Source organism: Octodon degus, unplaced genomic scaffold (assembly GCF_000260255.1).
Source record: "Octodon degus isolate 3935 unplaced genomic scaffold, OctDeg1.0 scaffold00061, whole genome shotgun sequence".
Classification (NCBI taxonomy): Eukaryota; Metazoa; Chordata; class Mammalia; order Rodentia; family Octodontidae; genus Octodon; species Octodon degus.
Window position 1 is genome coordinate 2,566,100 of NW_004524637.1, and position 22,757 is coordinate 2,588,856.

At 46.3% G+C, this 22,757-nt stretch overlaps 1 protein-coding gene and 1 pseudogene across 2 annotated transcripts in view; one reads left to right on the plus strand and one right to left on the minus strand.

The window, feature by feature from the left end:
• Dopey2 (dopey family member 2) overlaps positions 1-22,757 on the plus strand; it is a 105,958-nt gene that overhangs the window by 77,379 nt on the left and 5,822 nt on the right. For both annotated transcript variants that reach the window (XM_004634357.2, XM_023718671.1), the window contains exons 24-32: positions 3,321-3,376; positions 5,040-5,144; positions 5,242-5,308; positions 8,093-8,237; positions 11,157-11,236; positions 11,790-11,899; positions 11,991-12,137; positions 13,748-13,809; positions 14,303-14,431. In XM_004634357.2, the coding sequence (XP_004634414.1) occupies positions 3,321-3,376; positions 5,040-5,144; positions 5,242-5,308; positions 8,093-8,237; positions 11,157-11,236; positions 11,790-11,899; positions 11,991-12,137; positions 13,748-13,809; positions 14,303-14,431 (901 nt within the window). The remainder of the gene's footprint in view (positions 1-3,320; positions 3,377-5,039; positions 5,145-5,241; positions 5,309-8,092; positions 8,238-11,156; positions 11,237-11,789; positions 11,900-11,990; positions 12,138-13,747; positions 13,810-14,302; positions 14,432-22,757) is intronic.
• Positions 21,042-22,715, minus strand: LOC105742578 (annotated as a pseudogene).

Sequence of the window (22,757 nt, forward strand, 5' to 3'; positions counted from 1 at the left end):
TCCATTGTGTCTCTGCTGCAGTGCACTCTGCCTGAAGCACAGGTTCTGGGCACCTTCTGCCCATCCCGCAGGACAGACTTTGGAAAGAGAAAATGTCACCCACCTTAAGGGACTTACAGCCTAAAGGGTGTCAGACAAACCAAGCCAGACCCTAGTGAGAGAGGACAGTGGTTGGGTAACCGCCATCCTGGACAGGCACAGGCTCACTTCCGGTTTGTGTGACAGTGATTAAAAGGAGGGCTGGGACTGCAGCAGAGAGTCGGGGAAAGGGACAGATGACAGAAGAGCAGGTGACAGGTGAGCCTGGACTTGCTGACTGGCAGACTGGAGGGACAGAGGGACCTTTATAACTATCAGCTTTTCATAAACAAATGCTCTAAGAAACTGAGTCAGGAACCCACACAGGGCCAGGTATAGGCACACAGACAGTGGGTTCTTTCAAGATGGGACCCTTCAAGAGCAGGCACTTGCTGGTGGGGCCAGACTGTCAGCCTGGGGTAAGCCTGTGCTTCTGGGAAGGCAGGAAGCAGAGGAGCCTTCTGGGCTGGAAGCTATAGTTCTTGCAGGCGACTGCCAAATGTGTGGGCTGGGGATATAGCTCAGTGGCCCAGTGCCTGCCTAGCAAATGCAAGGTCCTGAGTTTTAGTCCTGATACTCCCAAAATTAATCAGTTAAATGTCTTGGGCCAGCCAAATAGCTCGGCAGATTAAAGCCGGGGTTCAATCCCCTGGCCTGCCAGCATGCAGGCCCTGTCCCTGGGGCATGCTGAGACAGCAATTGAAACTGTGCATGGTGTCATGAGCCTTTAATCTCAGCTCTTGGGAAGCTATCAACAGGTGGATCGCTACAAGTTCCATCTAGTAGTGAGTCCCTGTACACCCTGTAGACCCTTCCCTAAAATACAAAAAAAATAGTTAAATGTCTTGATAGATCTCAGGAAAGAAAGAGGTTTTACCTGGCTACAGTGGCCCAAGACTGTGCTAGAACTGTAGCTATTCTGCGCAGTGTCCACATGGTGGTCCAGGGACTCTCTGGAGTGTTAAGACCTGACTCATTGCAGCATGGTGGTGCACACCTGTAATCCTAGCTACTCGGGAGGTTGAGACAGGAGGATCAGGACCACCCCAGACAATTGAACAAAATCCAGCTGCTCAACACCAGAGCAATTGCCTAGCATATGATGGGCCTTGGATTTAATCCTCAGGGCTGCTGGGGGGTGAGGATAGGGGAGAATTCTTTCAGGTCTATACAGCAGGTTTGGGGCAGGCCAAGATTTATAGTTCAGTATTCTTATGTCTTCAGAGGCTTTGCTTTTAGCCACAGCAGACCTCCATCATCAAAAAGGTAGAAGGTGATTGGCTCTTCATTGATAAATGTGTTAGAAAACAGGGATTTATTTCAACCTTAAACGAATTTTACTACTCTAGATACTCTATCTAAATGCCTTAAAATAATTTTCAACCTTGGGGCTGGGGAGATGGCTCAGTAGAGTAAGCGCTTGCCTGCCAAGCGCAAGGGCCTGAGTTCAATCCCCAGTTCCGAAAAAAAAAAAAAAAAATCAACCTTGAAATAAATCGCTTCTATGCAATAATTCAAAAATATAACTGGGAAAATAATGGAATGAATAATGATAAATACACATAATGTCATTCAAACAGACATTTGTCAACAGTGTCATAGCCATCAGCATTACTGACAATAGCCAAAAGGTACAAACAGCTGGAACACAGCCCTTTAGGTGGCTGGATGTGAAATGAGATCCACATGTGTGGTGTGCTGGTGCTCAGGGACTCCTGTGAAAAGGAAGGGACGCCTGCTCTGTGCTGCATGGAAACCCAGAGAATATGGCACTGGATAAACCAGCCTGTTGGGGCAAGTACCAGCTGATTCCGCTCCTGTGAGGTCCTCCAGGCAGGTGGAGTCAGGGCAGGGTCTTGCTGTATAGTCCAGGTTAGCCTTGCATTCACTCTGTAGCCCACCCAGGTATGCTTCAAACTCAAGCCCATGTTCCTGCCTCAGCCTCCAAGTGCTAGGGTTGTAGGCATGCACCACTACACCTAGCTATTTGATTGTTTTGTTGTTTTGTTTTTGTGTTACTAGAGGTTGGATCCAGGGCCTCACACACACACTAAGAACTGCACCCTGAGCCACACACCCAGCCCTGTAGCACTTTTCATAAGTGTGCTGCTGGGAGCACAGCCACCCACATGGGCTCCTATTCTGATTCCTCTCAAGGGTCTCGCACAGGAAACAGAGTTGTCCTCTGTAGAGCAGCCTGAGCCCAAGGACTTGCCCTGGGTGGACTTGACAAGTCACTGAGCTCAAGGTCCCCGGTTCCTCCCTTTCTCCCAGGGTTCTGGAAGATCAGCTGTGTGCATCGAGAGGTGGGAATGCTAAAAGCGAAGTGGTCAGTGCATTGGGTCACTGACTGTAGGTTGGACAATAAAGTCCCTCTAAAGCCTTTACACTGGCAAAGCAGATTATGGAACCAATCAACTGCTTAAGGAGTCCATGTACAAGGACATAGGGCACATGTTGGGCTCTGCCCCAGGTGTTCCAAGGTAGGGCTGTGTTCACGTGTAGACAAGTAGAGCAACAGTGTAGCTGAGCAGAGGCACTGGTGTCCTTGATGCTAAGTGTCCAGGACTCTGAGCAACACCAGGTGCCAGGGGGGACCCCTGTGCACAGGGCAGGGCCTGCTTGTGCGGCTCTCACAGGGACAGAGGACGTTTCAGAGTGTGCCCCCTCATCCCCTCAAAAGCTTCTGAGTGTCTGTGACTCCTGCTTTGTGTGGGCCAATAAAGAAACTAGGTCCTGGCTGGCTGGCTGATTTTTGGTGGTTCCAATAATGAAACTTGTCTCTGTAGTTATTTGGGTCATTGGTTCGGCTTCTGCAAGTAGCTTTTTCTACACTGGGTGGGGGGTTGCTTTGGAACTAGCTTCCAGATATCATTTGGGTCATGAGGGACTCTGCAGAACTAGGATGTTTCCTTATCTCCTGTCAGTAATTGCAGACATTTATTAGGGTCGGCACTGGCCCCCAGCTCTATTTGGGGAGGCTCCCTGAGGATGCTGGTGGGAATACTGGATGGACAGAGATAACCAGAGTGGGCAGTCACTACTGCACTCTGCCAGGAGGGCACTGGATCTGAGACCTCAGGTTATACTGGTTTTGCTCTCCACCAGAAGTGCCATCATGTGTAGTGTTCTACCTGAAAAGTCTCTGGCTAGAATGTAGAGCTCATACATTTTGTATTTGAGTTCTGTGATAGCCAAATGTGCTACTGACCTGGGGTCATGGGTTTTGTTTTACTTTTCAGAAATCGCCCCTTGCGGATATCCCCGTGTTACAGTTCTGCTACGCTTTTCTACAAAGGTAATGTGGCCCTGCAAGCCTTTTCCTGAGGCACAGGCACTGGTGCGGTGACCAAGATAGATAGTAACGAGTGAGCCATAGTGAAGGGCATCCTTTAACATGTCTTCATTTCTGCCCGACACTTGGCAATGCTCGAGTTTCTTTACTTTTCTTCCTCCTGGGACCCCACATGACCTTTTAAAATCTGTGTGCTCTATGTTTAAGACTTAATGTCAGCAAAGCTTTATATGACACACATTAAACTTTAAAAGATTCAGACTTACGTTAAAATTGATACAAAATATAAAAAAAGACCCACAAGTAGAAAGCGTTAAGAACTTCTGAGAAAATGGGGAAATGACTTGGTGGCATTTGCAGTGTCACTGATGGTTTGTGCAGGGTACATTGCACTCAGAGGCTCCCAAGCTTGGTGTGCAGAGGTTGGGGGTCCCCTCACACAGAGGAGGCCCCTCCTTGGGCTCCTTGAGCTTACACCAGTGCAGCTTGGCAAGCTCAGCTCCCAGAGCCTTCCTGTGGGTGTGGCCCTCTTGGAGGCAGTGAATAGAGAGAGAAGGGACACAGATGTGTTCTTAGGGCAGTGTCAGCCACCCTACGGGTCCACCAGGAGTTCTGCAGTAAATAGCCCTGACAGCCGGCTACAGGATCCCATCCCCCACCCACCCTTATTCTGTACTTGCAGCACACTGAGGGTAGGATCCCAGGAGTCCCTGGATCTGAGCATAAACTCAGACCCAGCAGTTACTCATTAGCCCTCTGAGGGTTAAAGATGAGCCAGGCACAGTCTGAGGCTTCCCAGCAGCTGGAGGGGACATTGCTGTGTCATCCTCCCCTGCAGACCGGGCCTTGCTGGGGTAGCACAGGAGGCAGTGAGCTGGAGACCAGGATACTCTACCTGGGCTTTCTCAAATGAGAGCTGTGTTTTGTGGTTCTGGAGCTGTGACATTGTTTCCTCCTGGCTCTAGCTTCCCAGAGGCCTGTCCTGGAACAGATTCCTAGGGGCTGTCTGTCTGTCCCTTTACCTGCCACTCTGCAGCCCACTGCCAGGTGACGCATCTGACAGAGAAGCAGAACATTAAAAAGATGAAAGCAAGAGATCAAATCCAATCCTGTAGTGTGAGACTTTTGTTTTATAGGAGAGGAAACCAAAGTCTCACTTTTTGATATTCAAAGTTTCCTAATGCTCAAGTGCAAGGTTGCCACTGTACCAAAACTGAGCTTAGACACATTGTAATTTGTGTGTGTGTGGGGAGGGTGGCTGATTCAGCCCACCCTGGGCACAGGGCTGGTGAGGTGTGTGGTGCCCGGGATCAAACTGTGGTCCCTGTGCTTGCCTAAGCTTGCCTAAGCAGGCACTTTATTCCACTGAGCTATCTCACCAGCCTGATACATTATAATTTAAAAACAGTAAAAGCTGGGTGTGGTGGCACATGCCTATAATCCCAGGACTTGAGAGACTGAGACAGGAGGTTCACCATGAGTTTAAGGCTAGCCTGAACTGCATAGTGAAACCCTGCCTCAATCACCCAATCAAAATACAAGGAAGTCAGACATGTTGTTTTCCCCTCTGCTTTCTAAGTCCCAGATCTAAAATGTGCTCATAAGTAAATGCCATGTTTTCACTTGCCTGTGGTTGAGTATTTTTTCCAACTTTTCTTTTAAACAGGCTCCCAGTATCAGCCTTACAAGAAAACTTTCTCTCGCTGTTAGGCGTCCTGAAGGAATCTGTGCAGTTGAATCTGGCCCCCCCTGGGTATTTCCTGCTCCTCAGGTATCACCCCCTGGCCTTCATGTTGTCCTAGTATTTTATTGAAGTATAGTTTTATTTTTGCAACATTTCTGATTGGAAGTTGATTGTCTCTTGGCAGCCTGCTGAATGACTTTGTAACCAGAACACCCAACCTGGAGAGCAAGAAGGATCAGAAAGACCTGCAGGTCTGTATGGGAGGGTTTTTAACACAGCATCATTATTCCAGTTGTGACATCTTTATGGGATATTATTGCCAGAAAGAAACTCTGCAGCAGCCCATCCTGTCTTGAAGGCCTGACCTCTGCCTTGAAGGGGCCGGGTGGCACAGCGCAGTGCATGCGTGGATTGCCTGGGAGCAGAAACTGTAGGCACAGAGGCTTTCCTTAAGGCTTCTTATTGTCCCTTGTTGTAAATGCAATATGTGCTCATTGAAAATGCTGGGAAACAAAGCAAACCTTGTCTGGAGCACAGAAACTCTTGTTAGAGTAGAATGTTACCTGATAGATGTCAGGAGGGACTTAGCAGATCAGGGTTTTGCCCCTGTTAGAAACCAATTGGTTGAGGCTGGTGAGATGGCTCAGTGGTCTAAAGCACCTACCTAGAACAAGCTTAGCAAAGCACAGGGACCGCGGTTCAATCCCCCAGCACCACATGCCAGCCAGCCCTGCCCCCTGGTGGGCTGAGCTGGCCACACACACACACACACACACACACACACACAAATAAATAAATAAATAAAATTAAAAAAAAAAAGAAAGAAACCAATTGGCTTGTCAGAAGCTTTGATTTAAACATGAACGTGCAGAATCCCTCTGTTTGAAGACCCCATGCACTGACACCAACTTCCAAGGATGTTCAATGACCCTGATAGAAAATGACATGGGCGCTTGATTTACTAGGGCAGCGCACAGAACTCGGGAAACACGCACACCACCTTACTGCTGTAGTGACCTGGCCGGCAGTGGGTGAAGAGCGAGCAGACCCACGGCCAGCCACCAGCCTCAGCATGGCAAGGCCCAACATTGCCAGTGCGAGGAAGCTGTCTCACCCCAGCCTTACAGTTTCCACACAGCTTCATGATAAACGCTTCATGATAGACCCAACCTTCTCCTCCACCCTCCCCAGAGCTGGGAGCCTTCTCCTCCCACCTGATATTGCCATGATATAAAGCCCTTTCAGGGGCCTCCTAGTCGCTGGTCAGCCTCCTGCATCCCAGGAGGTGCTTGGCATTTGGGAAGGGGCCGGGACTTAGGAGTTGCTTGCCTGGGAATGGGAAAAGCACTTGCACCTCTTACAGTGTCGCTCCCAGTACCCCGGGCTGTTGCCTCCCCCTCCCTAGGGGCTTGCCGGTACAGTCCATCCACCCGCAGGCACAGGGGTCCCTGCTTCAGGCCCACACTGAGCTGCTGCCCTGTGAGCATGCCTTGCAATGGCAGCGCTGCTGAACACCCATGATGCAAGTTGCCATCTCTGCCCCGCAGCTGGCCGCATCCTGGGCTGGTGATGCTCCTGACCTTGGAGGTGCCTCACCTCGCTTTGCCCCTCCTTCCAGCTTGTTTAATTTTCTTTGTATGTTATGGAAAAGATACATTTCTAAAGTATTGTTTTTTTAATATTTATTTATTTTTATTTATTACACTTATTTATTGTGTGTGTGTGTGGCAGCTCAGCCCACCAGGGGGGCGGGTCTGGCTGGCATGTGGTGCTGGGGATCGAACCGAGGTCCCTGTGCTTTGCCAAGCTTGTTTCAAGTAGGTGCTTTAGACCACTGAGCCATCTCTCCAGCGAAAAGATACATTTCTAGTGATAAGAGACAAAATTAAAAACACTATTTAAACTTTTCAATTTCCTTACTGGAGATCCTAGAGTCAGTCAACACTGCATTTATTCCACAGAACAGAAGCAGTGCTTAGCTGGTGAGCACAGGGCTTGGCTTTCAGACAGAGGAGAGCTGTAGAAGCAGGGACCGCAATGTGTCACAGTGCTTTCAGAGGTTTCTTCCTTGTAAAGGAGGATACAGGGAGGCAGATAAGGACCAAGAAACCAGTAACTGCAGGTTCCTTTTCATGCAGAGGTTAAGGCACAGGGACTTCATGAGCAGGCCCATGAAACCAGCCTGCTTTGGAAACCCAGATGTGATCTCCTGAGTCCTGATTTCTTAGAGGGTTAGATAACAGCTGAGCTTCAGCTTGGGAAGTGAAATTTAGCTTGAGTATCTCCATGTTGATTTGTGATCTGACCCATTGGTATCACCACAGTTAGCTTGGCCGAAACTAGTGAAGTTGTGTCATGTATAAATAATTTTCTATGATACATGGTATCATTGTATACACCTAAAGTGTACCAGTAAACTTCATTCATTACATAAAAAGTAGTAGCTTCAGTTTAGGCTGCATACTGAGCTCAAGGCCAGTCTGAACTACATAGCAAGACCCTGTCTCCAGAAAAAAAAAATCCAGATGTGGTGTCACCATGCCTGTAATCTCAGCACTTCAGAAATTGAGGCAGGAGGAATGCTAAGAATTTGAGACCAGCCTGAACTGTATAGCAAAACCTTGTCTCAAAAAGACAAAAAAAAAAAAACCAAAAAAAAAAAACCCAGAACACAACATAGTGGCCTCTTGAGCTGGGCAGAGTGGTGCCTGTAATCCCAGCACTTGGGAGGATGAGGCAGGATAGATGTAAATTCATGGTCAGCCTAGACTACATAGTGAGTCGCTGTCCCCCCCCAAAAAAAGTGTAAAATCTCATTAATCGTTATGTTGATTGTATTTTAGAATAGTTGGGTTAAATAGAACATATTATTAAAATTATTTGCCTCTTCCTTTTTTACCATTTAAGTTGCTCCTAGGAGCATTGTGCATGTAGCTCCTGGCCATGGCTTGTGTTCTGCTCTTGGATGGTGCTACCTGTAGGCCCCTGCACTTCTTGTCCTTCACTGACCTGCTTTCCTCTTGTGTGGGTCTCAGGAGATCACTCAGAAGATCCTGGAGGCTGTAGGGAACATTGCAGGCTCCTCCTTGGAACAAACCAGCTGGCTCAGCAGGAACCTGGAGGTGAAAGCCCAGCCTCAGGTCGCTCTGGAAGAGTCAGACGCAGAGGACGATCTGCACGGTAGGTGCAGGGGGCCAGAAGCCCCAATTGCAGTCAGCTGGGTGTCCCAGTGGTGCTGGCTCACCCCCTCTGACCCAGACATGACAGAAATGAAAAGCCAGGCCGAGAAGTTTGAGCAGGCAGGCAAAGCATCAGCTGAAGAGAAAAGAGAGGGCCAAGGGGCTTCAGCCTGAGCCAAAGGAGACAGGCTCATCCTCTGGCTCATCAGCGAAGAAGGGCAATAGGGGGTACAGTAGTACATACCTGTAATCACAGCAGTCTGCAAGGCTGAGGCAGGAGGATGGCAAATAAAGTTCCTCCTGGCCATTTAGCAAAACCCCATCTCAAAAAATAAAAATGACTGGAGATAAAGCTTAATACCAAGATCCTGAGTTCAGTCCCTCTCCGGCAAAACAAAGAAACAAAAGTGGTGGTAAGATATTTTTATTCATGTGCACAATCACAGGGGTGGGCTGAAGCCCAGGAATCTGTCCTGATCCTGGACAGTTTCCAAGGGTGTTTTCTCTTCCTGTGGAAGCCTCCGGATCTTGAGGAAGGGGTGGCCAGTGGAGCCCAGGAGCTCTTTCATTCTTTGCATCTGCACCCCTGTCCTGCATGAACTCTGGCCTGGTGGGAAGGACGGGTGCCACAGTTGTTAAGGGACACAAGCAGGGCTTGGGGGTGGAAGAACACAGAGATCACATGTTTAACCAGGAATGCAGTGAGGGTCCGGGAGCTCCTGGCCCTTTGTCCCTCTGCAGTGACCCCCATGGCAAGGGAGTCCTGGCTTTCCTGATGAGCCTAGTGTTTTGCATAGATGCTACAGGCAGAGGGGAGCTCACACCAGGCTTTTCACAGGCAGCACGCCCTGATTAAGGCCCCAGCCTGGACCTGCATCCATGCCTGGCCCCCATTGCACACTAGTTTTGCCTCTGGTGAGATCTTAAGTGTTGTCACCACTGGAAAACAGGAGTAAGCTGTGAAGATCAGGACTGAGGGAGGTGTTCAGGGAGGTGATGGTGGTTATTTCACAATGCTTCCGTCTATCAGACCAGCAGCCTGTAGCTACTATGTGGACTGTTTTCATTTCTTAGTTATACCTTAGATAGCTGAAGGCGAGCGAGGTATTGGAACTTTTTTTTAAAAGTATGAATGTAGGAAAAAGCATACTGCCTTCATTTCCCATTTAGAAAAACCAAAGTTCAGCATTCATTTAATTTTAAATGAGAATTACCATATCTTATAAATGAAATACCACTACTAAAAACAGCGTGCTATACACAGACTGATGCTTTTGTTTCCAAAGGATATTGATGCACTGGAGTGATATGATCATAATAAAGGCAAAATATTTGTAAACTTTGGGGATGAGATCAGGACTGGAGCCCAGGAATTGGCTTGGGGTAAATGCTGCAGCCACAAGCACTAAGGGCGAGTGCCCTCCTGGCAGACAGGAAGTGGCTGGGACTGGAGGTCCACACTGCCCTGGCAAGCACAGACAGACCAGTTTTTGGTTGTGCTGCATCCTCTTCCCTGTTGGCCTGCCTGTGGCTGGTTAATTTCTTTCCTTTTTTTTTTTTTTTTTTTTTTTCTTAGCTGGTTAATTTCTAAAGAAAAGTTTATTTTGGTTTGGCTTGGAGTTGGGGGAGCTCCTGTTGCATCATAATGTAGCAGAAAAGCAGAAGGGCAAACAGGCGTTTGCAGAAAGTGGCCAAATGGGAGTGGCAGCCTCGCATCTTAACACCCCACTCTCCTGTGAACTAATCCTGTCCTATGAAAATTAACCCAGCACTGCCACAAAAGTAGGGATACCCCTTAGGTCAGGCCAGGCATAGTGGCACATGCCTGTAGTCCCAGAATTTGGAAGGCTGAGGCAGGAGGATAGCCACAAGTTTAAGGCCAGCCTGCACTACACAGTAAGACCCAGTATCAAAAAAATATATATGCATGCCCTTGACAGCCATATTGCCTCTTAAAGGTAACACCTCAGCACCACTTAATTTTAACATGCATTTGAGAAGAGATAAACATATTCGAACTACAGGAAGAGAGTATTGGCTTTATCCAACAGTGCATTTTACTAAGTTCTTCAAAGGAAAAGAGAAGAAAGTGAGGTATCCTAGTCCCTGCTCTTGTTGCTGGGCCCATTACTTAAAGGGAGAGCTGGTTTGGCCTGACCACTCAGAAGTCTCTGTCCGTGTTCAGCTGGCTCGCAGTGGAAGGGACTGGCAAAGGAGAAGCTGCTCACTTTGTGGCAGCCAGGAAGCAGAGTGAGAGGGAAGAGCCAGAGAGGAGGGCTTGCCCGCCCAGGCCACACCCCAGTGGCCTCTTCTGACCAGGCCCGCCTCCCAACACCACACCAGTGGTAGCACCCCAAAATCCAGTCACCTTCCACAAGCCTGGCCTCTGAGCAGAAGAGACTAGGGGCTGACAACCACATAGGACCATAGGAAGAGGTAGGGATATTTGTCAGGTGGGTGGGAAAGCATGGGTATCCTTACAGAGGATGAGGAATGAGGTGGTGTAGTGATGGAAACTCAGGGAGGGAGGCAGCAGGCAAAGGCTCCAGTGTGGTCAGAGCCAGAGACGAGGTTTGGGGAGTTGGTGAGGCTGGGGTGTGACAGGGACAGTGAGCAGCTGAGCTGCAGCAGAGGGGCCGTTGGAAGAGCAGAGGTCCAGGGTGGAGACACCAGGATGCTGCATGAATGATCCAGACAATACTAAAGTGTCTGGAGTGATGACAGGAAGAGCAGCGGGGCAGGAGAGAGTCCATGCCTGTTTACTTGATTCCAGTAGCCTCATTCTCAGTTGCTAAAATCGAACTTTACCAGAGAAGAAGGCCTGACATTCACAGACGCAGAATTCAGGATCCCAGGATGTTTGGGGACAGTAACAGGACCATTGCCATGATTGAACACAAACACCCCTTTCTGTCATCAGATGCTGCTGCAGCTTCAGCCATGGTGTCAACGTCTGTGCCCTCAGTTTACAGTGTACAAGCGCTCTCTCTCTTGGCGGAGGTAAGTGCACACTTGCCCAGGGGCCCCTGTAAAATGCCTGCCAGCGTTGGGTGCTGTGAGCTCCGGTGGGGTCCTGGTGTCACAGTCAGCTTCCTGCTGCTATTACAGAATACTCAAGAGACCCCACCTAAGTGGAGGAAAGGTATATTTTAGCTAATGATCTCAGAGGTTTTGGTCCATGGGCGGTTGGCTCCATGCTCTGTTCTGTCTTGAGCCTGCAATAAAGTAGATCTCGTGGCAGAGAGGAAATGTGTGGCAGGGCACAGCTATTCACAGGATGGTGGCTGGGACACAGGAAGGTAAGGGTATGATCCCAGTGTCCCCCTCCAGGACAGGCCACCAGTGACTTAACCTCCTCCCATGAGAGTTCCAGCCACCTACCAGTGGCACCTCAAGCTAGGATCCCAGCCTGTCATGTGACCCCTCGGGAGTAACCCAGATGCCAAGGGTAGCAGGCCTCAGTCTGTACCAGGACTTTACCTCTAAGGCTCAACTTAGAGGACGGCCCTTCTTGCCTTCAGGTTTCTGTTTCCTTTCGGTCTCATCCTTCCAGGTCCTGGCCTCCCTCCTGGACATGGTTTATCGAAGTGATGAGAAAGACAAAGCGGTGCCGTTGATCTCCCGCTTGCTTTATTACGTTTTTCCGTACTTGCGCAATCACAGGTGAGGGCATCCGAGAGTGAGAGATGAGTTAGGTGACCTTCCTGGTTGATCTCTGACCTTGACCCTCACTTTCTCCTCTGCTCACATCCAGTGCCTACAATGCACCCAGCTTCCGGGCCAGCGCCCAGCTGCTGAGCTCCCTGAGTGGCTACGCCTACACGAAGCGGGCCTGGAAGAAGGAAGTGCTGGAGTTGTTCCTGGACCCCACTTTCTTTCAGATGGATAGTTCCTGTGCTCAGTAAGGATGCTGTCCCAATGAAAATGTGCTCCCAATCTTCAGGGGTTGGCCTTTGTAACTAATTCTCTTTGTTCCAGAGCCAGCAGAACTATCACATCAACCCTGTACAGTGGCAGGTTCCCACACTGACCATGTGTTCACCAGAAAAGCATTCTGTTTTTGTTTTCCAGTACTGGGCCCAAACTGAAGACATTTGTACTAAATCATATCCTCAGCCCTTTCTAATTTTGCAACAGGGTACTGCTCAGACTTTCAGTCCTCCTGCCTCAGCCTCCCAGAGTGCTGGATTATAGACCTACACCACCACACCTGGTTGTGACACTTTCTTTCATAATCATGAAGCGTCTCACCAGCACAGAGGTGGCAGAGCCCACTGGTAATCTTTGTGGCATCTTGACCACTGCTTGGCTCACGCACTCCAAAACCACACTAAGTTTTTGTGGTGAGCTGGTACTGTGCTGGCAGCAGAGACCCTTGGAGACATAGACATGAGACTGTGAAACTTGCCCCGCTGTGCCCCGCCCCCCTCAGCACACAGAGTGAGCCTTTCCTGATGACAGAAGGCGCTGGACAGAGGGTGGAGACTGGGGCAGCCTTTGTTCACAGCCAGTAAGTCACTCTGACCAGAAGGCCATGTGGAGCCTAGCATCTTCCATTCTGAAACAGTGTTGCTGAGTCCCACAGGTGCCCAAATCTACCAGTGCTCAAGTCCTTGATGTGAAATGGTGCCTTATCCACATAGAACTTGTGCCCATCTTCCTATGTCCTCTAAATTATCCCAAGAAGCCTGGGGACATAGCTCAGTGGGGCAGTGCCTGCCTGGCAAACGTGAATTTCTGAATTCAGTTCCCAGTGCCCAAAAGAACAACCAATAAATCATCCCAAGGAGACTTGCAATACCTAATACAATGTCACTGCTATATAAATAGTTTTGTAGACTGTGTCATTTTGAGAATAATGACAAGAAGTACATATATTCAGTACAGACACAGTATTCTTTTTTTTTTTTTTTTTTAATATTTTCAATCCATGGTCAGTTGAATCTGTGGGTCAAAAACCCCCATGTGTAGTGGGGCAGACTGCTGAGTGTTATGGCATATGCCTGTAATCCCAGCACTCAAGAGGCTGAGGCACAAGGATTGATATTGGTTCATAGCCAGCCTGGGCTACAAAGTGAGTTCAAGACCAACCTGCACGGTGTAGCAGAACTGTTTCAAAAGACAGAAAAATGAAGAGGACATACTGCAACCCCTTGCTTCTGTGGTCACCCTAATTTTACCCTCTAGAAGTAAGAGCTAAGGGTGCTGCTTGTCTTCACTTCCCTCACATCCCATCACTAAAGCTGTAAAAGTCATGCCGCATGAACATGCTTATGGACAACCATTGGAAGAGCCAGAGTACCCCACCAATCTGCTTTGCTTATGCTAAGCTGCAACAAGGGTTATGAAGAAAAGCTTTTGCTTGGCCTTCCTTCTACAAAAACATCTGTGTTGCTAACCTCTTGGGAGAGCAATTTTTGTCAGATCTTAAAGAGGATGTTTTGTTGATGTTTTTACTCAGACTGCCATCTATTGCATATTTAATTAATTTTGTTTTTTTTAAATATCCAGTTGGAAGTCCATTATTGACCATCTTCTGACTCATGAGAAAACAATGTTTAAGGATTTAATGAGTAAGTTCCATGTTACTTGTCACACTTTAGGGTCAGTGCCATCATAAAGAGCTTTTACTCCATATTTTAGGACCATTCAAACTTTTTGTGGTGCTAAACTATAACCTTGTATAGAGGTGTACATTATCAGGGCTGAGCAAATGCGTCTCCCCATCCAGTGTGGCCAAGACGCCGAGCACCCGCTTTGGCAGCCTTGAAGGAGGGAATGCTGCTGGGAGCACCTGGTTTACATCTTCACATTGATGTTGAGAGTGTTAGCTTTTCCATAGCTTATTAGGAGTACACTTCTACAACTCAGATCCTTCCTAGTGTCCCACCATTCTGGATCAATAATGAAAGGATTTTTTTTAAATGCATGGGCATAATAATCACATTTGTTCCCTTGAGAATGTGGTTTTTTTCACCAGGGCAGATAAGAATAACCCTGGTCTCAATTTCCTGCTGCCTTTTGTCATTTTCTGACTGAGATTTATCTGCTATATATTTATTCCAGACATGCAAAGCAGTTCTTTAAAACTGTTCTCAAGTTTTGAGCAGAAAGCCATGCTGCTAAAGCGCCAGGCTTTTGCTGTGTTCAGTGGAGAACTCGACCAGTACCACCTCTACCTCCCCCTGATCCAAGGTAAGATGGTCGTCCCCGTGCACTTTGTGCCACTGGAATAGATAGCACTTGCTAAAGCTTGACTGGCTCATGCGGGGTGTTCAGGATGAGTTTTTGTCTGCACCCCAGAAAGTGGAAGGACAAGAGAGAACGAAGGACCAAATCTGCTTTTTCATAATAGCACCAGTCCCACCAGCCACAAGAGTAAAGCCCTAAGGCCTGCTCACTTTAAAGGCCCCACCTCCCAGTGCCGTTACTCTAGCAGTCAAATTTCAGTGTGTGGTTTTGGACAGGACAAACTTTCAAACCATAGCCATGGCCAGCTCTTCCTTCCCCTCCCAGCACACATAAACCTGTAAGTCCCGGAGGGCAGTGCTGGAGAGCCCCATAGCATGTCTAGGCACAATGGTCAGATGTTCAAATGAACGTTCTCCAGGGAGGATCACTGGATTTCAGAAATGTATCAGTAGGCCTGGGGGCTGTAGCTCTGTGACCATGTTCTCCTAACATGCTGAGGCACCAGGTTCAGTCCCGCACCATAAAAACAAAATTGATGTGTGTCACCAGATCTGAAACTTCATTTTCAAAACCAATTATAATGATATTTGGGGGTTTTTTTTGGTGGAACCAGGGATTGAACTCAGGCCCTTGCACTTGCCAGGCAAGCACTTATTTTACTGAGCTATCTCCCTGGTTCCCAATATTTGTTTTTATTAGGTACATTATAACAGTCTGACAGTATAGTGGAGAAATAATACTTTCAGCACTGTCTACTGCTGGGTTCATCCTGTACTCAGACTCCTTGGGTTTGGTGTTTTTGCCACTGGGGATTGAACCAAGAAACTTCCTACTAAGCTACATCACCAGCCCTTCTTGTTATATTTTAAATTTTGAGTCAAGATCTAGATGGCTTAAACTTGCCATCCTTATGCTTATCTTCCCAGAGTACTGCGGGGGTTGCAAATACTTCAGTCATTTTTCTCCTTCCTGGAACAAGATACTTGACACTTACAAGTCAAAGGAGGAGAGGTTTATGCTGACTCAAAGCTTGTAGAGGTTTCATTCCAAAGTCAGCTGTTTCCATTCAGGACAACATGGCAGAGGGGCCTGGCGGAGGAGAGCTGCTTACAACACAGCAGACAGGAAACAGGGAAAGGGAGGAGCCTTTACTCCCCCAGTGACAGCCTCTTCCAGGTTCACCTTCTAACAGCAAATCAGCTATAAGCCCCATAATTCAATCATCTTTCAAGAGTTCCATCTGTGAGCTCATAAGTTTTCAGAGGGACATCTAGATATAAGCCATAACAGTCTGCCCCTTACTTCTCAAAAGACCCATGTACATGTTTTTATGCAAAATTTATTTAATCCTTTTTTTTCATTTACATATTTGGTATAGGGTCTCATTACACAACTCAGACTTGTAGTGATCCCCCTGTTTTGAGCCTCTCCAGTGCTGGGATTATAGGTGTGTACTACCACGCCCATTCTCAGTGGCTTGGCTCAACACGCCTGGGGTGGGACCAACACATCATGTGGTGCCAGGGATTGAACTCTGGCACTTGTGCTTGCCTAAGCAGGCACTTAGTCCACTGAGCTATCCTGCCAGGCCCTTATTTAATCCAGTTGTACGAGTTGACAGTGTCCCAACAGTTTCAGAGTTGTTGAAAAGTGCAGGTCCAATGTCACCTTTGAGCTTTAGGGCAAACTCAGCTGACCTTTGAGCCTTAGGGCAAACTCAGTTGTGAGCCCCTATAAAAATCAAAAAGCAACTGAATACTTCCAACATAGCAGAGGGTAAACATTTCCATTCCAAAAAGGAAGAATAGAGGCGTAGAAAACAGTGGGACCATAGCAAGACCAAAACCAATAGGGCAGACATTAAATCCTGTGGCTCCATGACCAGTACCTGAGGCGAGTCATGGCAAGATGTGAACCCACATGGTCTGTGTGGTCCCATCCCAGTGGCATTGCCAGAAATCGTAGCCCTCATGGCTTCTCTCTTGGGCTGGCTGTGCTCACTGCTTGCAGCTTTCCTCAGATGGTCCACATTTCCTAGCTTCTTCATCTTCTTCAGTCTCCATTGAACTTTCTGCTTTGCTCTCATAGTTCCTCACATTGCCTTCCCAAGAGGACAGTGCCTGGCCTTCCAAGTCTTCCAAATCCTGAGTATAAGTCTTCCTGACCTCACAACTCTTGTGTTGTGCATGGCTGTAAAGCCAGCACCACGTAGCTGATGCCAAGGTCTGCCACCAGCACAAGCAGTCCCTGGCCCCTTGTACCAGGGCAGTAGACGTTTTTGAGCACGTGGATGGCTGAGTACTCGAATCCAAATCCTGGGGAGCGACTTCCCTAAGAGTCAGCTTTCTAGAGTATAGCACCCTGGGGTTCTCTTCTCAAAGAAAAATTTTTTACCTTAGCAATTTTGAGCCAGTGAAGGGAGGTCCCTTGCTTATTCCTTACATTCTCTTAGGTTGTTGTTCCTGTCATCCATTTGGAAAGTGCTTGACTTCTCTCTAATGTGAATCTCTTTCATAACACCCCTTTTCTGCTTTGTCTTTGCAGGCTTCTACTTTACTGGAGCTTCCTTTCTAGTCAAACTCAAAACTTCTAAGTCATTCAGCTATGCTGCTTGCCCTTGATTATCAGTATCCTGCTGTCCAAAAGTCCCCCAATGTTACAGCTTGAATGTTGGACTACCTTGGTATTTCCACTGCCAGATTAATTCTACCACCCTCAATTTCATTCTCTCACAAAGCCTCAGGACACAAACAAAATGTAGACAAATTTTCTGCTAAGGCATAACACATATGGCCTGGTATCCAAGTGCCAATGCATTTCTTATTCACAACTGAAACCTCCTGAGCTGGTTTTGCTATGTTTGGTGGATTTGAACTCATTATATATCCCAGGCTGGCCACAAACTCATGATCCTGCCTCAGCCTGCTAAGTTCTGGAATTCTAGACATGTACCACCAAACCCTGCCATAAAATTTGTACTATAAAATTATAGGTATGTGCTACCAGCATTCTTGTGTGCTGATCTCTGACCAGAATCTCACATCAAGCTCAGCCTACAGCATTCTAGGACTGCTTCTCCAGGCAGCATCTCCAGGCCTTTCAAATTCCTGCCATAAGCCAGTTCCGAAGTCATCTGAACATCACAGCAGTGACCCCAGTAGATGCCAAAACCTATTTCAGTCACCAGTAGCTGAAAGGGGTAGAGTTTTATTTTGGCTCACAGTTGGTAGAAATTTTAGTCCCTTGGCAGCTTGCTCCATAGCAGGTGGTGTGGTGGAAGGGCCTGGGTGGAGGAGAGCTGCTCACATCGTGGCAGATGTGAAATGGAAAGAGGAGATGGAGACAAAGATGAGCCCTTCCGCACCACGTTCTGTATTCCACCTCTTTGGACCAGCCTATCTCCTAACAAGTTGACAATAAGCCCCATAATCCAGTTTCCATAAATATGTAGAAAAATCTATATTTTGTGGGTGTTTTGTTTGCTTTTGGTTTTGCAGTACTAGAGATTGAAGCCAGGACCCAGTGTCTTTGCACTGAACCATACCCATAGCCTGTTTTTCATTTCCAGATAGTATCTAAGTTTCTGAAGTTGTCCAGACTAGGTGCAAACTTGTGATCCTTTGTCTCAGCCTCCCAGAGTGCTGGAATTATAGATGTGTATCACCACACTGCTCTAAAATATGTGGGCTTTTTATTTTCATTCAGTCATACAGTACATCATGATTACATTCATGTCAGGGAGTTGATGCGTGCACATAACACATCTTCATTCTTTCTTTCCTCTTCTTTTCTTTACCTTCCTCCATCTCTTAATCCCCTTGCCATTTGCAAAAGACCTTTCTGTTTCCTACTGTCTCTCGTTTTGCTCATTATTTACACAGTGGTACCTCGATTCACATACTTAATTAGTTTTGCTTTTTTGGAAAAGATAACCCTGGTCATGTTTGTTGCCCGATGCAATTTTCAAAGTAAAACAAACGTTTCCCACATACTTCTGTTGCAAACAAAAGCATTTGTGAACCAAGGTACTCATGCAAGAGAAACCATGTCATATTTTTGCTGTGTGTCTCATTTATTTCACTTACCATTATGATCTGCAGGTTCATCCGTTTTTCCCAAAGATGACTCAAACTTTTCCTTTTTTATGGTAGAGTAGTACTCATTATCATAATAAATGAAACTATAAAAAGCAGATCATTCCTTTCAAAGCAGCTACTTTTTTAGCAAGGAGGGAAGATGCCACTTTTCGGAGAAGGCTTGCAACTGCAAGCAGAAACATTGAAACATCACCCAGGACTTGGAGGCAGATTTATTTAACGTTGACTGGCACTGACAAGGAATCGATCCTTATAAATGCATTAAGCCTTGGCCATTGGTAGTTTGGGGATTATAGATCAGCAAGCAGGAAGTACAGAAGCAGATTATTGGGAGGTTATTGACTGGTTCTTACAACATGCGTCACAGTGACCAGCCATTTCTAAGAGATGAAAGTAACAGGAACTGGAACAGGCACTCAGCTGAGCAACAGAAAGAAACTGATGTATGCTGGCTGGGTGCAGGGGACGTTCTGTGCTACAGGCCAAGCTTGGGCATTGTTGCTTCCAGAGCCTGTGGCTGAGGCATCAGGTGCCTTCAAGGTAGGACAGAATGCGAGTGTCATTTGACTCCTAGAGCATCTCCCATCTTTCCAGTCTTCCTCCTTATGCCTGTTGGCTTGATTTCTGTACCCAGATGCCCATACTGAGGGGTGTGTTTGTCTCTTCCATCTGAAGCTTTGTTGCCACTAACTGGGGTCGTTGGGCTGAGGACAGGCTGTCCTCATCCACAGGCCACTACCTTCCAGGCCAGCAGGGCAGGATGTCACTGTGCTTCCAGTGATGAGGAACAAGGACTCATGTGGCCATGGGCTACCTCCTAGGCTCCCCAGCCTGGGCAGTGCAGTGGCCGTGGCTCAGACTTTCTCCAGTGTCTGCTCATAGGACTTTTAAGTTTATAAGGTTATGATTGGCCTAAAAAAGGAGTACTAGAGACCAAAGAAAAGGAGGTTCTTGGCCAAAAATAATCTTCTGGAGTTAACTTTAGTTTGAAGTATATGCGTAATATGTTTAGGCTGGCCTTGAACTCACGATGATCCTCCTGCCTCAGCCTCCTAAGTGCTGGAATTAAAGGTGTGGGTCACCAGACCCACTTCTCTTAGCCATTCTTTTGCTGGCAACAGATTCTCTTAGTTTTACTTCCCGTAGGCTATTTTTACTTCACCTTCATTCACTTAGTTTAGGGGGCTTTAATTTTTTGGAATTTGTGTCTTAGGTTACTGACATTATGCTATTAAATACCTTTTCTTATTCATTCATTCATTCATTCATTTATTTATTTATTTATTTATTTATTTATTTATTTATTTGCAGAACCGGGGATTAAACTCAGGCCCTTGTGCTTGCCAGGGAAGTGCTTATTCCACTGAGCCATCTCCCCGGCCCCTCTTTTCTAATTCAAGTTAATGTTTTTGTGCAGTTGTTTCTTTTTTTTCAGCAAGTTTTCCATTTTTATTGTGAGCACTGAATCACTAGTCTTATATGCCTAAAAGTGGTGATGTGACAAAATGTCTACACAATTGAATAACATGCTAACTAAAATATAGCAATTAAAGTAATTTTTCTGTAGTTAAATCTTAAATGTCACTACACAGTAATTATAAACAAGTCCACATGGCAATTATGTAACAATAGGAAAAAAAAAATATTCCATTTTCTTCCAGCAGCAGTACCTTTACTGTGTTAATTTGTTAATCAGGTGTGCTTAAATATTGCCTGATGTCCTGTATTGGTATACAGGCTAAACCCTTCTATTTCTATGCTTGCAAGGCACCATATAATATTTTTTCTACACTTCAGCACTATGAACAAAAATGGCATTCTAAGATTAAATATAAAATTTTATCTAATTCAGTAAATAAAACAATTAATATTTTAAAATTTAATCATATAGCAAGTGAAAACTTACTGAAAATATGGCAGAAATAAGTCTCTTTGTCTTCTTATTTAATGTATATTGCTAGGGTTAGCCAGATAGCTCAGCAGACTATATCCTGTCATATCCAGAAAACATAATTGAAAAGTCACTATTAATGAAGATTCTAAAATAGTCATTTTGTTTGACCATGTGGTATCTCTCTCATGTACCCTGATATCTGGTAAGATGCTACTTAGTTCAGTGATTAATGTCATGCATAAGTTTGTAAAATCCTTGTGTTCCAGGTCATAAATTACCATAAATTTTACTTAGAGTGTCTTTCATAAAAACACACATAGGATCCCAAGCAATATTGATTGTTACCATGTGGAACAAAACTTTTGTAGTAGCTCTTTGCAACGTTCTGTCTGGCTAACCTCCCTATGTATTTTCTTTTTCTCTAAGGCATATAAAAGCTGAGAATAAATTATTCTTTTTAAACATAAAGTTCTATGACTTTTAGCTGCAATGTTTGAAATAATTATACAAAATAAATGTGAGCTTTAGGATCATTTTGTGTGAGGATAGGAAGATAATTCTCCATAGGCTATCACTTGGTAAATTTTAGAAGGTGGAATTTATTGATCTCAGGTCTCCCTGATCAAATGCATCCATCATGATCATCACTATCATCTTCGTCTCCTTCCTCCTTAGCATCATTTTCAATTTCTTCTTTAACATTCATTACGACTCCCACATCATCTTCCTCATTAGTCCATTCGTGGAAGTCTCCACTCACAAACTCTCCAGAGATCTCGAAATCTAGAGCACAATCAGCCACACCATCTCTTCGGGATCCTGTCACTTCATTTCCATTTCTGTCAACACAGCGGCACTGCCCATTGCTTCCATGGCACTGTGTTGGCTTGTAGTAACCATTTTCATCACACAGGGGGATGTATTGTGCCAGGAGCTTCTTTACTTCTTGATGCTTTTGAATATTGTTGAGCTCCATCTGGCAAAGTGGGTTATGCTATCTCTGGAAGCAGTAGCACCATTCATTGTTGAATGTCAAACTGTCCTGGTATGTGTCACAAGAATTGAAGAATGCTTTGGTGCACTGTTCATTCTTATCAAGGTAAATGCTCCCAAGCTCTGTCTGGTCCAGCAGTAGGTCATAGTTTGTATTGTCTGTTTAACATCCAGCCAAGTGAATCTTTGCACATTGGTAAAATGCTTGTGTTGAATCTGCTTCCTTTGGGTCTCAGTAATGTTCTGGCTTCCACTTTCATGAAGGGCTTTGAACCAATCCCATAATCTGTTTGCCACTTCTCTGAATTCCAGGTCGCTGCATGCTCCTTTAATATTTTTGCTTGTACTTGTGGACTTATCTGCAGGACATGGGTATCGTCCTTCACATTTGACTGAGATCTGTTTTCCTAAGACAAATGCCTAATCCTCTACATGGCACTGAGAAGAGTAGGAATGACCATCAGAACCAACACAGGGCTGGTGGAAACCATTGGGCACTGAGAGTGCTCCAATGTCTATGACCCATTCCTCCTTCTTTCATAAGTTACTGGAGGTTTCAGTCCACACTCAGCTGGCTCCAAGACAGACTGGGACATGGCAGAGAGCAGCCTTTCATGGTGGAAGCAAAGGGAAGAGAGCCAAAGGGAGGAGTCTGTTTTTGTTTTTTGAGACAGGGTCTTGCTGTGTAGTTCAGCTGGCCTTGAATTTGTCTTGTATCCCAGGCTGGTCCCCAACTCAAACTGATCCTCCTGCCTTAACTTCCCAAATGCTGGGCTTACAGACAGGTGCCACCACACCTGGCTTCCAGCAGAGATTTCTGCATCTTCCCAGTTAGGTGCCCAGACTCAAATTAATTGAAAAGCAAAATTGTTTAAAGCTCAAGATATCACTGCCTGGGCTGGTGAGATGGCTCAGTGGTCTAAAGCACCTACTTAGAACAAGCTTAGCAAAGCACAGGGACCACGGTTCAATCCCCCAGCACCACATGCCAGCCAGCCCCCCCCTGGTGGGCTGAGCTGGCCACACACACACACACACACATACATAAATAAATAAAATTTAAAAAAAAAGAGATCACTGCCTGCTCATCCTGTAGCTCCTCGGGTCCCCAGCCAGCCCTGTCTGCTTTGCTCCACCTCTCATCTTCTGGGCAGCTAATTTCTGTCTCTTGCTGAACATGTGCTGTAACAACCAGAGAATGAGTGTGATGCTGTACACGCTGTGCGTTAGCTGCTCCCAGACTTGCAAACCACTTTTGTACAACACCAGCTTATCTAGCATCTGACTATGCATACACCTTCATTTGGTCAGATACTTTTAAAGACAAGAAATAAAGAACAATGGA